The following is a 17,515-nucleotide window of genomic DNA, read 5'->3' as shown; positions in this document are numbered from 1 at the left end:
AGTATCTATTTCCCTTCAAAAATACAAGGAACAAAATATTTATTTTCCTTTAAAAATACAAGGAACAAAATGTTTATTTTCCTTTAAAAATACAAGGAATAAATTATTGTTCATTCTCCTTTAAAAATACAAAGGAACAAGTATCTATTTCCCTTGAAAGATACAAGGATTAATTGTATATTTTCCTTTAAAAATACATGGAATAAGTTGTTCATTTTATTCAAAAATACAAGGAACAAGTTGTCCATTTCCCTTCAAAAGTAAAACCATTAAATTGTTTATTTTCCTTCAATACAAGGACATAAATCATTCGTTTTCCTTAAAAAATACAAAGAGTAGATTGCCCATTTTCCTTCAACGATACAAAGGATTAAACTTTTTGTTTTCTTTCAAAAATACAAGTAATCTTTGCCTTTTGCCTTTTTAAGATTTCTTTTATCAACTCTATAGTATTAACTGAATTGAAAAAAAGTTTTGAAAACAGTTTTCTTTCATGAAAAGGGAAGGAAAGACCAAACAAAGTGGGAGTGGATGGTTGAAACCACTGTATTAAATGACTGTATATGAGGCTGGTGGTAAAACGTTCACTCAATGGGCGAAATTTTCGACCTTTTTTCCTCCGAAATGTAACTCTGTTATCTTTCCCATGAATGCGAAAATTATTTTTTCAATTATATTTTTTAATTTCCAGCATGGACATTATTATAAAGTCTAACGAAGGTGAATTAATGGGAATACTCCTAGATGTTGAAAGCGAAGCTCTGTTAGAGGATTTAAGGCAAAAAATTGAGGAAGAAATTGAGTTAAGAAACTTTAAGTTTTTAACTAGGAACGTTGTCATATCACCGAAACAAGAATTGGTTTTCAACGTGGCAAAAATTCATACAAAAGAAAACGGTGACAATTTCATAATTGTCCGGGTCAAGCATGAATCAGAAGAACACCAGTTTCCCGATGGTCCATCAATAAGCGAAGGTTTGAGTGGCGCGAGTCCGGCGAATACGGATATCACAGCATCAGAAACAGAATCTAATTCTAAAGAAGAGTGGCAAGAAGATCAGAATCCAGCCATAGACAACAGCGTTATTGATTTTGAAAAAGATGATGATTTAGTACTTCTCGAACCAACGCACAAGTTATCACCAAATCCCGAACTACCAGTAAGCCTTAATCCAATTACAGAATCCGATCAGTCTCTAAACTCCGATCAATCACCGAACTTCGATCCAAACACTCCAAGCAATTCAACTCCTAAAAGTAATGAAAAAAGGTCTTTGAAGAGGAAAAATTTATTCAGCTTATCTTCCCCGACCCCTTCACAAATAAAAGGAATAAAGAAACTCAACGTTGACTTACCCAATTTACGACCGGGAGAGAATCAAAGAAGAAAATTTTGTAATTCCAAATTTGATGAGATTTGCCGCAAAAATCCTCACTTCACAATTAAAAAAAGTACATGAAGAAGCTAACAGACTGTGGGCCCTTGAAACTGCCAACCAACTCAACAAGAACTTTAAGGATATCACTGAAAATGTTGTTAAAGCAGCAAAGGCAAAAGGGAAAGTCAACTTAAAAGCCGCTACCATCAAAAATTGTCTTAACCGGATTTCTGAGGCAAAAGCCAAATTGAAGTCGGCAAAGAACCCAATGAGTTCAAAGCACTACGAAGTTGAGCTTAAAAAGGCAAACGAAGCCCTAAGAAAAACAACTTCATTGAGGAAAGCCGAGCTAGAAAGCATCCTAGCCGATAATCAATCGAACATCGAAAGCGAGAATGACCATGATCTAGTCGAAATAGATTGAAAAAGTTTTTACAACAAAAAGTGAGAATTTCGTTGTTTTGTGATGTTTCAAATGAGAAAATATCCACATGGAGGATGTTTCATGTCTGCTTCTGAACACCAAGTTTACATTTCTTATATGCTTCTTTATATATATTTGATATTTTTTGTGCTCACTATGCTTATTATTAGATTAGATTAATTCTATTCTTAAAGAAAAAAACATATCAATCTTGTGTTAAAATATAAAATGAAATTATTTTTTAAGGAAAATCCTTTAAGGGGATTTTTTGACGTTCTTTGATTAAATTTTCCAAAATTTTGCGAAATACCTTATCGGGGAAAACTTCGTCGGGGAAAACTTTCGTCGGGGAAAAATATTCGTCACTTGCTGGTTTTGGTAAACGCATTAAGGCCGGGGAAAATTTTCGTCACTTGGCCGAAATTTCGTCACTTTTCCCCGACGAAGTTTTCCCCGATAAGGTATTTTGTTTATTCTTTAATGTATGAAAATTTGATTGAGATTGATAAAGTAAATGAGAATGTTATCGGTATGTATTTTTAATTTATCGTTTTAGAGATGTGCGAATTAATATTGTTCACGTATCAAAATGAATACATGGCACGCGTAACATTGCAATTAACAGATGATATGACGTTAGAACATTCGAGACAATTTATTACGGAGAATTTGCACGATATTCCTGACTTTACATTTCTTTATAAAAGTATCGGACTGAAAAAAACTCAAGAAAAATTGCTTAAGTGTTCACGCGCGGCAGAAGGGAAAGTACTCAGTATAATTCTTTCTTGTGCGACAGACACAAAACTTTTCTTATTGAAAACCCATCCATCCCAAGAAATGAGAAAGGTTTTTTTAGACCCAAAAACGAAATTATCTGATTTAAGAAAGTATATTGGAAAAAAGTTTTCCTTGACCAACATACGTTTTTCTAAAAGAAGATTACCTATATCGAATAAACAAGAAGCAATCTACTCCATTAACCAGGTCGCAGAATCAATAAACAACATTCAGACTATATCTTTTGAATGTGACCAGAATACCCGTCTCCCGCCGAATAACCTTGTCGTAAAAAAGAAAGTTGTGATCGAAATACCAGATGACCAGGACCAGGACCAGGACCAGGACCAAGACAAGGAAAAGAAAAAGAGTTTTGAGAAAGAAAGCCAGATAAAACTTTTTACAGATAGCCAAATAGAACAGACTCTTGGAATGGAAAAAGACCGATTGATATTTTTCAACAATTTTATCAACCATAATAAAATTTTTCTTCAAAATAAGGAGAAAATAACAAATATAACAGTTGTTTATGGTATTATCGATGTTGCCTGGACATTCACAAAATCGCAATTATTACTAAACAAGGTAAAAGGATCCCCACCATCTGCTGGTGTTTTAAAATGGGTTGATAAGATGAAAATTTTAAATGATGCCTTAATGGAAAGGAACAGAAGATTAAAGGGGAAAGAACATTCTTCAAAATCACAAACGACCATAGAAGATAAAACCCAAAAAGACTTGACTGCTTTAAAATTAAGCCAAAATAACCTAGAGAAAGCACTCGAATCAGTGGAGAGTAATAAAAGCCAAAGTATACTGTACGATGAAAAGACAGAAGAAGAAGGCGGAAATATTAGGGCTGAAGGAATAAAAGTCTTTCCCATTGAAGATAGCGTCATCGAGACATTGGTCAAACAAATAAAGTCAGACTTTTCGATTGAACCTGCTTAAAGGGTTGTTTTTACACGATATGATTCATTTATAAATTTTCCTTTTTTAAGTTTCTATGGTTATTTTTCTCGTTGTTTTGTATCACTGCGCAGAAAAGTATGGATAGTTTGTAAAAAGCAGGCATTATTTTCAAATCCTTTTGCTGTAATTGCTAAAAGCTTGACGTTTTCTTCTCTATTGTTATTTTTAGGGTGGGGGAGGTCAAGGTGACTTTTGTACAGAAATAGTGTGTTGATCGATCTGGTTAAAGTTAAGTCAATGAATTGAATCTTTGATCAGAAAAAAAATATAACATGTTTAGTGAATAGGAAATCCAGCTCTTAAAAAATCTTTAGAATCGAAATTTAAGAATGTTTCTATATTTCGATTATCTATTTCTAATATTTTGATTTATCTTGTTTTTCAGTGAAACGCAATCATGAAGCGAAATTGTAACTAATATTAAAATAATTAAAAAAAAAATGGATATTGGTGGACCGTTTGACATACCTTTCAAATCATTTTGTGACGATTTTTTTTACAAAAGAGGAAGATGTTACATGACAAACGCAAGCAGAAAAATATCGAAGACAAAGTCGTGAAATTGAAAATCAGGATGGTGTCACAGTCACAAAATTTCCAGTTCCACCAGAAGCGTCAGAATCATTTTCTTCAGCACTTGCTCATTTAGAACGAATATTACGTTCTTGTGATTCCAAAAGGCAAAGATCAATTGTTGGATGCACAGCTGTATTGGAACATATGAAAAGAACAAGTTCCGTTTTTGCCGTTCAAGATCTAGTCGAAATTTATCAAAAAGCCGTCGCTAATCATCGCCAAGAGGAAAGTACAAGTAAAAGAATGGGATCTTATGAACTACAAGAGCGGTTTCGCGATAACGGAATTGAGATTATTATCTTTTACATGTACGGACACGCCTTTACCGTTTTCCCAAAAACATCAAGTATTGGAAAGGTCGTGGAGCAATTTCAAAAAGCGCTACCCGTTGACGTTCTGGTTAATGAACAAATCAAATCAAAACTGGGAAGTATTTACAATGATTCTTTGGAAATGCTAACGTCGAAAACTGACAAAGATATTGTAAAATCTTTGTTTGCTACAGCAACAAGTGCCAGATTCACCGCAAAACTTCAAGGTATTATGTTTTTCTGCTACCTTAAGGGAACTAATTTCTGCGGAACTAATTTTCATGGTGAGAAGGTCTCAAATTATCACATTTCGTGGAACTAATTTTAGCGCTTGACACCCACTTTTTGGCAAAATTCTTTCCTTTTCCTAGGGGTATTTGAAATTTTTATAAAAAACTACATTTTGCGGAATTAAAAATTAGTTCCCGCGAAAATTAGTTCCCTTAAGGTATTGATTGAAGATTAATTTGAAAAGAAATAGAGTACTAAAGCACTACTCTAAAACTTTCACACACTCTATGATACAGGATACCCTTAAAGGCGATAGTTTAACGCATATTTTATTATTTCCTTACTCAAGAAACAACATTTTTCTCCCCTGCACGGACGAAGTTTTTTTTATAATTCTGCTGACGTCAGGTTCAGAGTACCGTGTGTTAATAACCCCGTATAATGGCTCTAACTTTTCTAAAACGCAACATTTTTTTAAATTGAAAATTGAGTGGGTTTAAGGTATTAACCATGGTATCGTTGGTTCTCAGATACAAAAAATAGCAGATTTTTCTCTTGAATCGCAAGTGATGAGGATGGTAAAATGATCTTTCAAAACGTATTAGATACGTCTTTCGGGATGGAAAGGTTAAGAAAAATCCCCCGTTGCAAATCCCTGTTCCCTGTGCCAAAAGTACTTGTGATAGCGTACATTTAAGTACTGTTAAGTGTACCAATACTAGTTGTTCAGTTTATATGGACCATTTTTAATTTGAAGATGTTTGTCCCTCGATTGTTGGTTTTATTGTCATCATTTCCTTGGAATTTTATTTTATTATAGGCATCAAAAACCCAACTGCTATTTCAAGAAATAAACATCAGCATCATTTCCGCGTCGAAGAATACAAGAACCTCAAGATCACATCGCATCTAGTGAGAAATGATATGACAACTAAGCAACTTGCTAAACTGAGAAATCTCATTCTTACAATGAAGTTGAAAGACATGTATTGCTTACCTTTCGAAAACAGAGGACGCGAGCTCTCTATCGAAACGTTTCCAGAGCTAACTTCTATTTTGGAAAGAGTTTTTGAAGCAGGTGGTATGGAATCGCATCCTAGGTTAACAACCTCAACTCTATTTCGTGCAGAAAAAAACAATCTCTTTATGCACCAAGCAAGGGAATGCATCTTGATGCACGCGCCATCCCACTTTAAAGTTAGTTTATCTACATGCTACAATTACACTATGAATTACCGGGAAAATAGCAGAGCAGCAATACAGCACCATCACGGCAGAGGAATAAATGCAGATATCTCCCTAAAAAGACCTCCGAGAGCAAATTCAAGAAAGGTTGGCTTGTCTTTTGTTTGGAGTTTGTCACCTCACATTTCTTTTTAGGTTTCTTTAAAAATTATACATTGACTTGTCGCTTCGTTATTTTTCGGTCAGGCGTTAAAGACATGTACCTTATCGGACAAAATCTTCGTCACCTCCACTTTAACGTTTCAGGCTTGTAAAAGTGAAGCTTTAACTTTCTGCTAAAATTTTGTACGACGGATTGAAACTGGTGGTTTTCTTTGCTTTCGATTCTCGATTTTTCAAAATCTAGTGGTAGATTCTATTTTCAATACGGCATTTGTGTGAAAGCCACGCTCCCCGTGCATTGGTGTGCGACTTTAGGATATTAACTGGCTTCATTTTCTTTTCAAGAGTTTCGCTTCTAGCCCTACAGGCTTTAAATTCAATGGCCCTTATTACGCTATCATCAAAATAACGCCAATAAGGGCCAGCGTAGAAAGGGCCCATAAGAAAATGTATGTATATCGCTAAGTTAATTTATATCATTACTTCTATTGTAATCATGTAGGTTTTGAACCTCCATTGGTCTGCATCCAACGTAAAACTGTTTCTTGCCAACTCTAATGTAAAAGAGACGATGATAGACTCAAAAGATGCAAAAGCATTAGTATATGGTAATTACTTTTTGTCTTTTATTTTCAACAGCGGAAATTATTGTTCGACTTGGAGTTGGGGAGGGGGTGGGAAAACTCTTAATAAGGATACACTCTACTTTCTACTTTAAAAGCAGAAACTTTCGTGAGCAGAAACTTTCGCGAGCAGAAGTTTTTAAGTTTAAGTTTGGCGAATTTTGCTTTTGGGACAAATTTAGTGAATTCTAGAAAAAACATAACCCGTCTTTCTATTGGCTTGGGGATCCATTGGACTTTTGGGCTGTGGCACAGGGGTGTAATTCTGTAGCATTAATTCAAAGCACATCGTTTTTATCTATCAAAGGTGATATTACCCCGGTACAAAAGCCAGGCAAAAGTTGGAGGAAGATCAATGCACCCGATCATGATTGGGACCAGAGCAAAACATATGCAGTGACACCAATGACACATTTATTTCTTGAAACAAAAGAGGTAATGATTAATTAACTTTTTCCAAGATTTTCGTTTGAGTACTTTCCTGACTTTGAAATCGTAATGGACGTTTTAGTATTCAAGTTAGTGATAGGTGTGGTTTGGCGTGTTTTTGCTGGGTTTTAAAAATTGTCCGTTAAAATGGATGACGATACAGGAATGTTTCATAAAAATTTAGAAGGAGGCCCATTGACGTGATTTTATGAAATAAATAGGAGGCCTACCACTTAAAGCTAGTTCTCACACTTTCATTTGTAGTTTAACAAATTGTTCAAATTTCACTGTTTTTATTTTCGTTTTCTTAGCATGAAACTATTGAAGTTGATGTTGGCAGTGAAAAACGGAACCAAACTACGATTACGCGTGGTGGCAAGGCCTGTACATTTATCAACATAAGCTATTTTGAGTCAGATAACACATTTCGACGATTCAATGAGATCTTCAAGCTGATGGAAAATCCAGGATTGGACAGTAAATTCAGAAGCACTTTCACTGATAGGTTGAAACCAAATTTTTCGTTCATTGTAGATAATGGGCCAGGAGAGGCACCAAGCAGTTGGCTTGTTAGAATGCTGCTCGTGCGCTTATTGAATTATTTCAATTTGGATTCCGTAGCCCAGCTTTCGTTTGCTGAATACAACAGCAAAATGAACTTTGTAGAAAGAGTGCATACAAAGGAAAACTTATGTTTATATGCACATGGCCCTTTTGACACAAAAACCGTCCATCAAAATTTCAAAGTCGGCGATGAAAAGCACAAAGCCAATATGGAAGCCATGGCAACAGAAGTTGTAAATTGTATTTCTCAGGGAAAATATTCTGACCATCCAATTTCCACGTTTCGTGGCATTAAGGACGAGGAATATGTATTTGACGACGAAGAGAAATTGAGACAGTTTTTACTTTTGTCAGAAGAAGGAAAAGCGGAATGCGATTGGAGTTACATGCCTAAAGACGTCCCATTAAACACTGCTATGACGCTCACTTGGAATGCCAATGGAAGTACAGAACGAAGGTATACGTGTTTGTCGTTTGTAATACCATTTGTTCTCTCCGAGAAATGTAAATGTTTAATAACATAAACTTCATCTCAATTGGGATATCATAGTTGCTTCTGTTACATTAGGAATCAATTTAAAGGCCTCAGATAATCAATATTGTATCCTTTAGCAAAATGGTAAACATTATTATAAGGAATATAACCCAGGAGGGAGGTACTAGGTTTGCGAGTTGACAGGCATGTTCGAGTCAAAAATGAAAAATAACCCCATACGAAGATTTTTTCCCAAACATTTGCTCCAAATTTTAAAAATTGTGATGCTTTAGACAAAGAGTTTCTGGGGTTCTAGTGAAATTTTGGAATAGATTGGTTTTTTATAACCACTAGAGAGACTTAACGGTTTTAAAAAGGGGCACTTATCGCTTGCACAAGCTAGTACCAAACCCTACTATTTCGATGTAGCTGACGGAAAGTAGGGTTTGTTAAGTTGAGTGAGATTTCGTGTGCAACATGATTTTGAAAAACCTTTGCCATTAACAATAAAAGCTTACACATATTTAAATGAATCTCAAAGGCTCTCCTATTTATTGTTACAGGAAGCCGTCTTTAGGTTTTCTTGAAACACAAGAAAATCTACTCGACGTAACAAACTCTTACACGAAAATATTTTTTTTAATCGATCCGATGTGCGGGTTTGGTACAGGCTACGCTCGCACATACCCGGTACGATTTTCGTCGGAATATTACTGATCGTTTACTATCCTCTCACTTTAGATACATCGACGATTATAAATATTTAACCAGCAGTCAACCAAGTCAACCAAGAACAAACTGGATGGATAAATATAGTTGTGTGGTTTATAGGTAAGATAGAAGCGAAATAAACTATATTCTTGGGAATTTTACGCTAATCTCATAATTTTATTTCATAACTAAAAAGTGCACTGTTAAAATGTATAGATGATAGAAATGATGCTAAAATTACCATTATTGAATGAGTCTCTGCAACCGGTGATTTTCCTCTAATTTGTCGGCACTTAAAAATTAGCTTATGTTGTGATTATGATTCTTCAATATTTGTCTTTTCTCAGAGAAAGTGACCAGGATGGAAAATTGGACCGATTTCAGCCCCAACCTATTCCAGATTTCTTGCGATGGTTCGAGACAGAGGAATTGCATTATCTCTCTATCGAGAGGACAAAGGAAGTGATCAAGGCTATCAAAGACCTCTCAATTTTGCCTGAACTATTCCTACCAACGAAAATATTGGACACCGTTTTACGTATAACTGAAGAAGTAAGCCATTCCCATATATATTATTGTGTTTGAGATTATTTTTAAAGGTTCAAATTCTTTCAGAAAATTACCCTCGAATACTTTAGATATTTTACCTCTGAAACAGAATACCAAATACTATTAAGTTTGTGCATATTCAAAAACGTCCTATTTTTGTATATCATTACATTTCATAGATCCCCGAAGACGTCCTTCAAACACTCTCATTGATTTGCTGTGTAACGCCGAATGAGTTTAAGCATGCTATCGGAGAAAAGAACGAAAAATTGAAGACGACGATTGAAGATGGAATTGAGCAGGAGAGGTATCGTAAACATGCGCTTTATAAAGAAAAGAGATGTGTCTTGGAGGAAAAGTGCAAGATGGAAAAAATTGCATACAAGAACTTGAAGAAGCATGAACTAGTGAAAGCGTTGCTGAAAGACGAGACTCTGCCCCAGTATATTCCAAGACGTTTGAAGGATCTACCGACAACTCTCTACAAGATCGCTTCTGATGTTCCAGTAGCAGATCTTCGTCATATTTTAAAACAACATGGTCTATCAACGATGGGAACGAAAGACGAGCTCGCAATGAGATGCTATCTCAAAATACACGGTAAGGAAGATTACATTTCAAGAAACGAAGTTCAATACCTCATGAAAGTTATAGACATCGCAAAAGAGGTTGTTCTGCAAGAAAAGCGATTGCTCTTGATTCGGTTTCAGGACACCCTAACCGTGAGAAAATTTCAAACAGGCTTCGAGAAATCAATGCTAAAAAAGTTAGAGGGTACAGATTTGGAAGAAATCTTTTTACCGCTTGAGCTGTTTTTAAAAGCTTACATCTCGCCGGAAATTCGGACCAATGCCGAAGACTTTTCTTGTGAAGAGGGTGCGGAAGATGAAGAGTGTAACCCATACGAAAGGTTTTTTCAAGTTGGGACTAAAGTCAAGGTCTTGTGGGAAAAAGATGCTGTCGCAAATCTTGGTTGGCGTGGTGGGTGGTACGTTGCGTATGTGACTGATTTTTGTAGGGAAGAAGATGAAATTTCGATACAACATGTTAGTGAGCGTGGTCAAATTTACACGATCGAAGTAACATCTGCACTAGATGCCAATGAACTCAAACTTGCTTAGTATTTTTATTTGCTCTTTTGTCGTTCGTTTATGTCGTTCTTTTAGGACCTGTTTCTTTCGGCCGTTCGTTGTAATTTTTAATAAAACTGATTTTGTTTTCCTGCCATAGGTTAGATAATTCTAAGTTAGCGCATTTTCAAAAGTTAAAAAAATTGTGCCCGTATAAAGAAGAGTGAGGCTTGCTCTTTAAGATAAAAGTAATCGATAAAGGAGGTGCCCAAACGATCTCTTTTAAATGACAATTCTTTAGTTGTTTAACTCACTGATGTTTTGCAGGTTTTAGCATATTTTTCGCTATGTGAATATCATCAAAGAACATGTTATTTAGTTATGTATTTTGCTTTTTGGTTTTAATTGATAGAGAAAAAATTAACCGTTCTACCCATCTGTAAAAATGGCTGATTTTGTGATCTACGTTTAACAAACGGAAAGATAAATTGGGTAAAATTAGCCACGGGGTATGCGGCCATGCTATACTTTGCAAGTTTCACCAGATTCCCACTCAGAGTGCAGTTTTTTCACCTTACGCACCCATTCAATCCTAGGCAGGTTCAGGATTTCCCCAACGGGTAAATGGTGGGTATCATAAAACATAAGAGCTAAAACTCATTCGAGGCTCATCTGGAACATGAGCAGCGGCGGGCGGGTCGACACATCAATATTGGACCCTAACGGGGATATCGGAAAGAATGTATACGGGCAGCAGCAGAACATCAGGAGGCAGCGAATAAATAAAAGCCGTTTTCACTTGACCTTAGCTCATATTTTTTATACTATTATATTTCTGGGTTTATCTTTTCTAATACATTCTAAATTCCAAATCCAATAGGGTTAATTTCGAAAAAAACCCAGCGGAGAGCACCCCGTCTACACACATGTAAGCATGTAACCCGAGGGAAGGTTACATTTGAATGTAAGTAGGAATTCCCGAAATTTCCGTAGGTGTTCGAATGTCAAACAGGATTTCCAAGGGTAACTTCATCTTTTAGGATTTCCGAGGGGAAAGCATTTTTTGTCACTAGGATTTCCGAGGGCAAAGCATTTTTTGTCGCTAGGATTTCCGAGGGCAAAGCATTTTTTAAACTAGGATTTCCGAGGGTAAAGCATTTTTTAAACTAGGATTTCCGAGGGTAAAGCATTTTTTAAACTAGGATTTCCGAGAGTAAAGCATTTTTTAAACTAGGATTTCCGAGGGTAAAGCATTTTTTAAACTAGGATTTCCGAGAGTAAAGCATTTTTTAAACTAGGATTTCCGAGGGTAAGGGTCAGGGAATAGACATTTCCGTAGGTTTTTCTGCGGACAAAATCGGTGTCGTCCGCACCCCAGTAACGACTATTTTCTGGAATGGCCCAATAACAATAGAATGCCTAATTATCTCCCTTGGGTGTTTGACCACGCATCCAAATAAAAATAACAATAATGGTAGGGAAGAAGTGGGAAGATCAAAACATGGGAATTTTTAGATATTCTGGTTGTTTTCTTTTCATACTTGCTTAGATATTCTTGTTGTTTTAACATTTTTAATCTTAATGACTTGGTTGCATCGTGTAAAGAACTAAAGGTATATCTTTATTTTGCTTCAATTTATCTTTTCTGTCTGCCAATTTTGTAGTGCTGTTTTGGGTTGGAAGATTTGTTTTGATAATTTTTTCCTCCAAAATTCACTTTTTCTGTCTAACAGACTTTCCACCACACTGTCTATATTTGTGATCCTCCAAGCTATTTTAAGTACATAAAAATCTTTCCGGCAAACATCGGAAAATGATCCGCCAATTTGTCGGCAATGGTCGATAATCGTCCGCTCACTCATAGAATTAAGCCAGCAATTTATCGGTTCACGAAATCAAGCAATTTTTTCTTTCTTAAACCTATAGGCGGGAACTTTCCGGTTACCAGCCGTGACGTCTATTTTTAGAAGGGTGTTTGATACCGGTAATTTGCTGACAATTTGCCGGCCTTATGGATGCCGGTAGACGAAGAATAAAAACATTCTAACATTACGTAATCAATATATGGTAGATCACGGAACGAAAGTTGCTTGGGAATTCTTATAATTCCGGCTGTTCTGTGAAGTATTTTTTTGTTATACACTAGGCTTCTCTCGGATCAGAACCTTTCTTTACCACTTCAACTGGAGAGAAAAAACATGTCAAATCAACAAAATTGTGAACAGAAAGGAAAAACTCAAACTTTTTGAACAGATAGACACACACCTTCCACAACTTTGCTCAGAGCTTTCTTGACAGCGAATCTATCAATTTTCTGAACTTGAGGGAAGCAGAATCAAAGGAGGTATGTAGCTTGACTTGGACCTGCACACAGGAAAATTTGTAATCTTCCCCTTACTGCATTTTTTTATGTGATTGGGTGGGCTTAGACAGCTTAACAATGAGATAATTTTATGAAAGTATAGATTTTTTGGTGCTTGAATATATACTGTAAATACAAAACATTAAGCAATTTTTCAGGTCTTGATTATACAACTGGAGCTTTTTGCTCCCTTAGAAAAGAGTGGAATATCCGGCAAAAGTACATGGATTTTTACCGTACCGACCACCACTGGAAAAGAGAAATTATTTCTGAGGCTAAGAAAAAATTCAAAAATGCATGTCGTCCGACTGAAATGGCCCAATATCAGTGCAAATGTTTTTTCAGGCCTTAAATAGTTTTATTTTGAGGATATCATAATGGTACAATGGGCCATTCCAGAAAATTTTTGTCACCCCTATTGGATGACGTACATCTTTTTTGAAATCATAGTACTTACTATTTGGGCCATTCAAGAAAATTTTTGTTACCCCCCGTCGGACACGTGCATTTTTAAATCTTTTCTAGCCTTGGAAATGATTTTTCTTTTCCAGTGGTGGTCGGAAATTCTGATAAAAATCCATGTAATTTTGCAAAATGCATCGGAAATTCCACTCTTTTTTGCCTTTTTTAATTCAAATGCCTTGGAAATTCATACATTTTCTTCACTCACTTTGGAAATTTCTAATTTTGGTGAAAACTTTTGCCCTTGGAAATCCTGTGTCGTCCGCCCCCTGTTACAGACAAATTCTGGATGTTCTTTTCAGGCATGTCAGCCTCAAATTCTTTTAGACGAGCAAGATATTTTGATTGTTCATTTCCATTCAAATATACACTGACAATACAGTTGAAGCTCTCAAACTCAATGTTTTACTTTTCTATAATAATCTTTAAGTTTCCCTTCATGAATTAAATTCAAATCACTTTCAAACTTATGAAATTCACAAAATTAAATTAGCCTTGCACAGTTTTTCCAGCTTTGTCTCCTGAAATCTTGAAAACCCTTAAAAATATGTAGTCCAAGTAAAGAAGGCATTATCTCGTGAAAGTAAGTTAACAAATATTCTTCCATTCTGAAATACTGTAACACATTCTTGGGAAATTAATGACAATTATAAATCTCAGATTTCTGTATCTTGGTTGAAATTCTATTAGTAGGGGGGGATGTTATTTTGCAAAAATGGCATAAATTCTTAGCCCATTTGTCAAAAGTTGCCTTTGGGTATAAAAAGAAGAAAAAATTATGTTAAAACCCTGTGGTACCCTTTTCAAGGTTGCCACGGGCAGGGTGCCACCTTGGCTCCGCCAGCAAAATCGAAATTTCAAAAATTTTCAAAACATAGTGAAGTGACCCCTCATTTGAAAGGTATTTTCATGCTGGTTAAGAAAATCAATATAATGAGGGTTGAATAACACTGTCACAAAAAGTAATTTCCAACAGTTGGCAAAATTTTGAGGATTTTGCTAAAAACGCAATTTTTTGATCGTTTTTCTTAAGTTACTTCTTGTGAGAGTGTCTTTCACCCTTACAATATTGATTTTCTTAATCAGCATGAAAATACCTTTCAAATGAGGGGTCACTTCGCTATGTTTTAAAAATTTTTGAAATTTCGATTTTGCTGGCGGAGCGGCGGTGGCACCCTACCCGTGGCAACCTTGAAAAAAGTTCCACAGGGTTTTTACATGAATTTTTCTTCTTTTTATACCCAATGGCAACTTTTGACAAATGGGCTTAAAAAATTAGTCCTAACATCCCCCCCTACTATTAGTTTTCAAGCAGAAACTTTAAAAATTATAAACCTAAAATATCTTTGATTTCAAAAATGATAAGTCGTAAAATCTATGGAAGGAATATTTTTGAAAAAACATTGCAAAACAAGTCTTATAACAAAATGAGAAAAAAATAATAATTACACATTTTTTATATAAGGAACACGCTTATAAGGAACTCGAGGCTGAATAAGGAATTGTTAAGAATTCTCAGGTTGAGAATAAGAAAACAAGGAATCCAATTTTTGCGAATCCAAACTTAGCAGCTTTGTAAATAAGGAACAACTCGATAAGGAATTTTGAGGCTGAAATTCTCCGTAAAAATAAGGAACTCCAGGCTCAGAGCAAAGTTAAGGTTCCTCATAAAAAAACGTGTAGCTTAGTATGATAATTTGCTTAATCATATCCAATCGTAAAGTGTGAAATAATATTTCAACTGTTTTCTCAAAATTCTATCAACAGTGTGCTTCATATTTTGAACAATACAAATTAAATACCTTTAAGCCTTCAGGGGACTCGTTTTTTGTGTGTTTTTAAGCTTAGCAACAAATCAAAAATGAACTAAACTATTACAAGAAAATATAGTGGACCCATTATTTTGACCGCTGGGCCCAAGCGGAACCGTAGAAATCGGATCGAAAGATAAAAAACCACTGACAAAATCTAAAAGACACTAGTAGGTTTTAATGACAAGAAGAAGGTAAGATTTCAGTCTTAAACATTTACACGCTTTTTTATAAGAATACCTTTAGTGAGAATATCAAATTAAACATGACCCAATTTAACAGATTTGAATAACAAGGTTTTGAATTAAACTTTAGAGCAGAAATATAATGTTAGCTCCTAATGTGTACTCGACAGTCCCAAACTCAAATTATTTCTCATGTTTGTATAAAAGTCATCTTAAAAAAATAAGAATACGCTAAGATTTTCGCACTAAATTTTGCCAATTTCTAAGAATACTTAACCCTCATCCAAATTACACTATTCTTATAAAAAAGCGTTGTAAATTCAAAAACCGTATTTTCCAAATATTTGTCAAAACTTAGTCAAGGAAACAAGATTTTATTCCAGTATGAAGACTAACTTAAATTAATGCCAAATCTTAATTTCTGTTTTAGTTAAAATTGAAAAAAATAAACTGAAATAAAGACTGATGTTTTTTCATCTGTTTTCTATAAGCCTTCAACTTGGCACCAACCTCTTTTTCAACAACGATCTCATGTCTTTGTGAAGCCCAAACTGATGCAAAACAATATCAAAAATGATTTTAATCTTCTGTTCGTTAAACTTTTTATACCCCTGGACCCCGTCAATGTTTGATGTCATAACCACGCCATGTTCAAAGTCTTTGATTATTGACTTTTTACCCATTTCAATGGCTGCTTTGAACTTATAGTCACTAATACTACACATTTGGTTTTGGGTGATCATTTGAGATGGGTGGTGGTAAGGCAGTTGGATGTTGTGGTAGTTTGATTGAGGCGGTTGGATGTTGTGGTTGTTGGATTGAGGCAGTTGGAGGTTGTGGTTGTTGGATTGAGGCAGTTGGAGGTTGTGGTTGTTGGATAGAGGCGGTTGGAGGTTGTGGTTGTTGGATTGAGACAGTTGGAGGTTGTGATTGTTGGATTGAGACGGTTGGAGGTTGTGGTTTTTGGATTGAGACAGTTGGAGGTTGTGATTGTTGGATTGAGACGGTTGGAGGTTGTGGTTGTTGGATTGAGACAGTTGGAGGTTGTGATTGTTGGATTGAGACAGTTGGAGGTTGTGATTGTTGGATTGAGACAGTTGGAGGTTGTGGTTGTTGGATTGAGGCAGTTCGATGTTGTGGTTGACGGATTGTTGGCGCTGAGGTGGTTGGTCGTCCTTTGTCTCCAGTTCTGGAATGTCAAAGAATGCCTCAGGGTCTTCCACAATATCGAGATAGGTACGATTGTTACCTGCTGCCACAAACGCATCCATGTCATTGTTAGTAGCTACTAAATTTTCCAGCCTACTTAAACGATCATTCATTTATCGCATTTCTGTGCGCACAAATTTGTCCAGATTGTCAATTTTATTAAAAAGAACGCTCAAATTTTTTTGACTAATTGGTGTCGAAATTAAATTGAAATCAATAGAACCTGCACTTGAAGCAATGTGTTGTGGCAATTTCTGCTCTGGTGTTTTCAAAGCTTCATAATGATTGAAGCTGAAGCATTGTCAGATGGCTCTTTGAGAGATGGAGATGGCTTCTTTATGAGAGATGGAGATGGTTTTTTTATGACAGATGGCATTGGAGATGATTTTTTTATGACAGATGACATTGGAGATGATTTTTTTGGTTCAGGAGATGGCTTTGGAGATGATTTCTCCACCAAAAACGAATTGTAGCTTTTCATCCTCTCGTTCTGTTTATCATTGAATTTCTGGATGACAGCTTGCTCCTCAGGGCCGATTTCTCGAGGTTAAAAAAAAGGTTTTATTTTGTTTGGAATTTTATCTGATAATTATAAATTAATTACTTAAAAGAAGAAAATTTGGCCGAAAAAAAATTGGGGGATTTTGCCAAAATCCACCCAATAAAGTTCCCGACAAAATTAATTTTTTCCTTCGTCCGTCAAATTATATTCTGCCAAATTTAATTTATTTTGCGCGTTCCCTAAATTCGTGCTTTTTCAAGCCCAAAAACAGGTTTTTTTGCTTATTTAATAACACTTTTGGCGTAAAATATTCAGCTATGCGCCAAATCAAATTCCCGTCCAAAATTTCTTCCTTTAAGGTATAAGAAAATAAAGTTCAGTCTGTTAAAAGCCTAGTGTTTGATAGGAATGAGAAGGGAGCATTAAGGTGACTATTATGAACATAGAAACAAATTTTTTGAAATTATTTTTTCAGGTTTGGACCGAGTTCCACAAATATTCATGCTGAGAAGTTCACTCAATCATTGACAGAAGCCACATCAA

General features: G+C 35.5%; 1 protein-coding gene across 1 annotated transcript; it reads left to right on the top strand.

Annotated features, from left to right (window-relative positions):
• Positions 1–692: 692 nt before the first annotated feature.
• LOC136821211 (uncharacterized) lies at positions 693–10,615 on the top strand. The gene is made up of 9 exons (XM_067077445.1): positions 693–1,257; positions 4,091–4,669; positions 5,494–6,005; positions 6,523–6,628; positions 6,951–7,078; positions 7,384–8,093; positions 8,853–8,942; positions 9,170–9,374; positions 9,551–10,615. The coding sequence occupies exons 1-9, from the start codon at positions 693–695 to the stop codon at positions 10,490–10,492; spliced, it is 3,837 nt and encodes a 1,278-aa protein (XP_066933546.1). The 3' UTR covers positions 10,493–10,615.
• The last annotated feature ends 6,900 nt before the right edge of the window (positions 10,616–17,515 follow it).

The sequence above is a fragment of the Clytia hemisphaerica genome, unplaced genomic scaffold (genome assembly GCF_902728285.1).
Source record: "Clytia hemisphaerica strain Z4C2 unplaced genomic scaffold, Clytia hemisphaerica genome assembly, whole genome shotgun sequence".
In the NCBI taxonomy this organism is placed as follows: Eukaryota; Metazoa; Cnidaria; class Hydrozoa; order Leptothecata; family Clytiidae; genus Clytia; species Clytia hemisphaerica.
This window is presented reverse-complemented; position numbering and strand designations above follow the sequence as displayed.

What these genes read in the sequence shown, in the direction of transcription:
- LOC136821211 (XM_067077445.1), top strand. Translation starts at nt 693, where the DNA reads ATGGACATTATTATAAAGTCTAACGAAGGTGAATTAATGGGAATACTC. An exon ending in ATTCACCGCAAAACTTCAAG is followed by an intron (nt 4,670 to 5,493) that starts GTATTATGTTTT and finishes ATTTTATTATAG; the next exon opens with GCATCAAAAACCCAACTGCT. An exon ending in TTTTACGTATAACTGAAGAA is followed by an intron (nt 9,375 to 9,550) that starts GTAAGCCATTCC and finishes TACATTTCATAG; the next exon opens with ATCCCCGAAGACGTCCTTCA.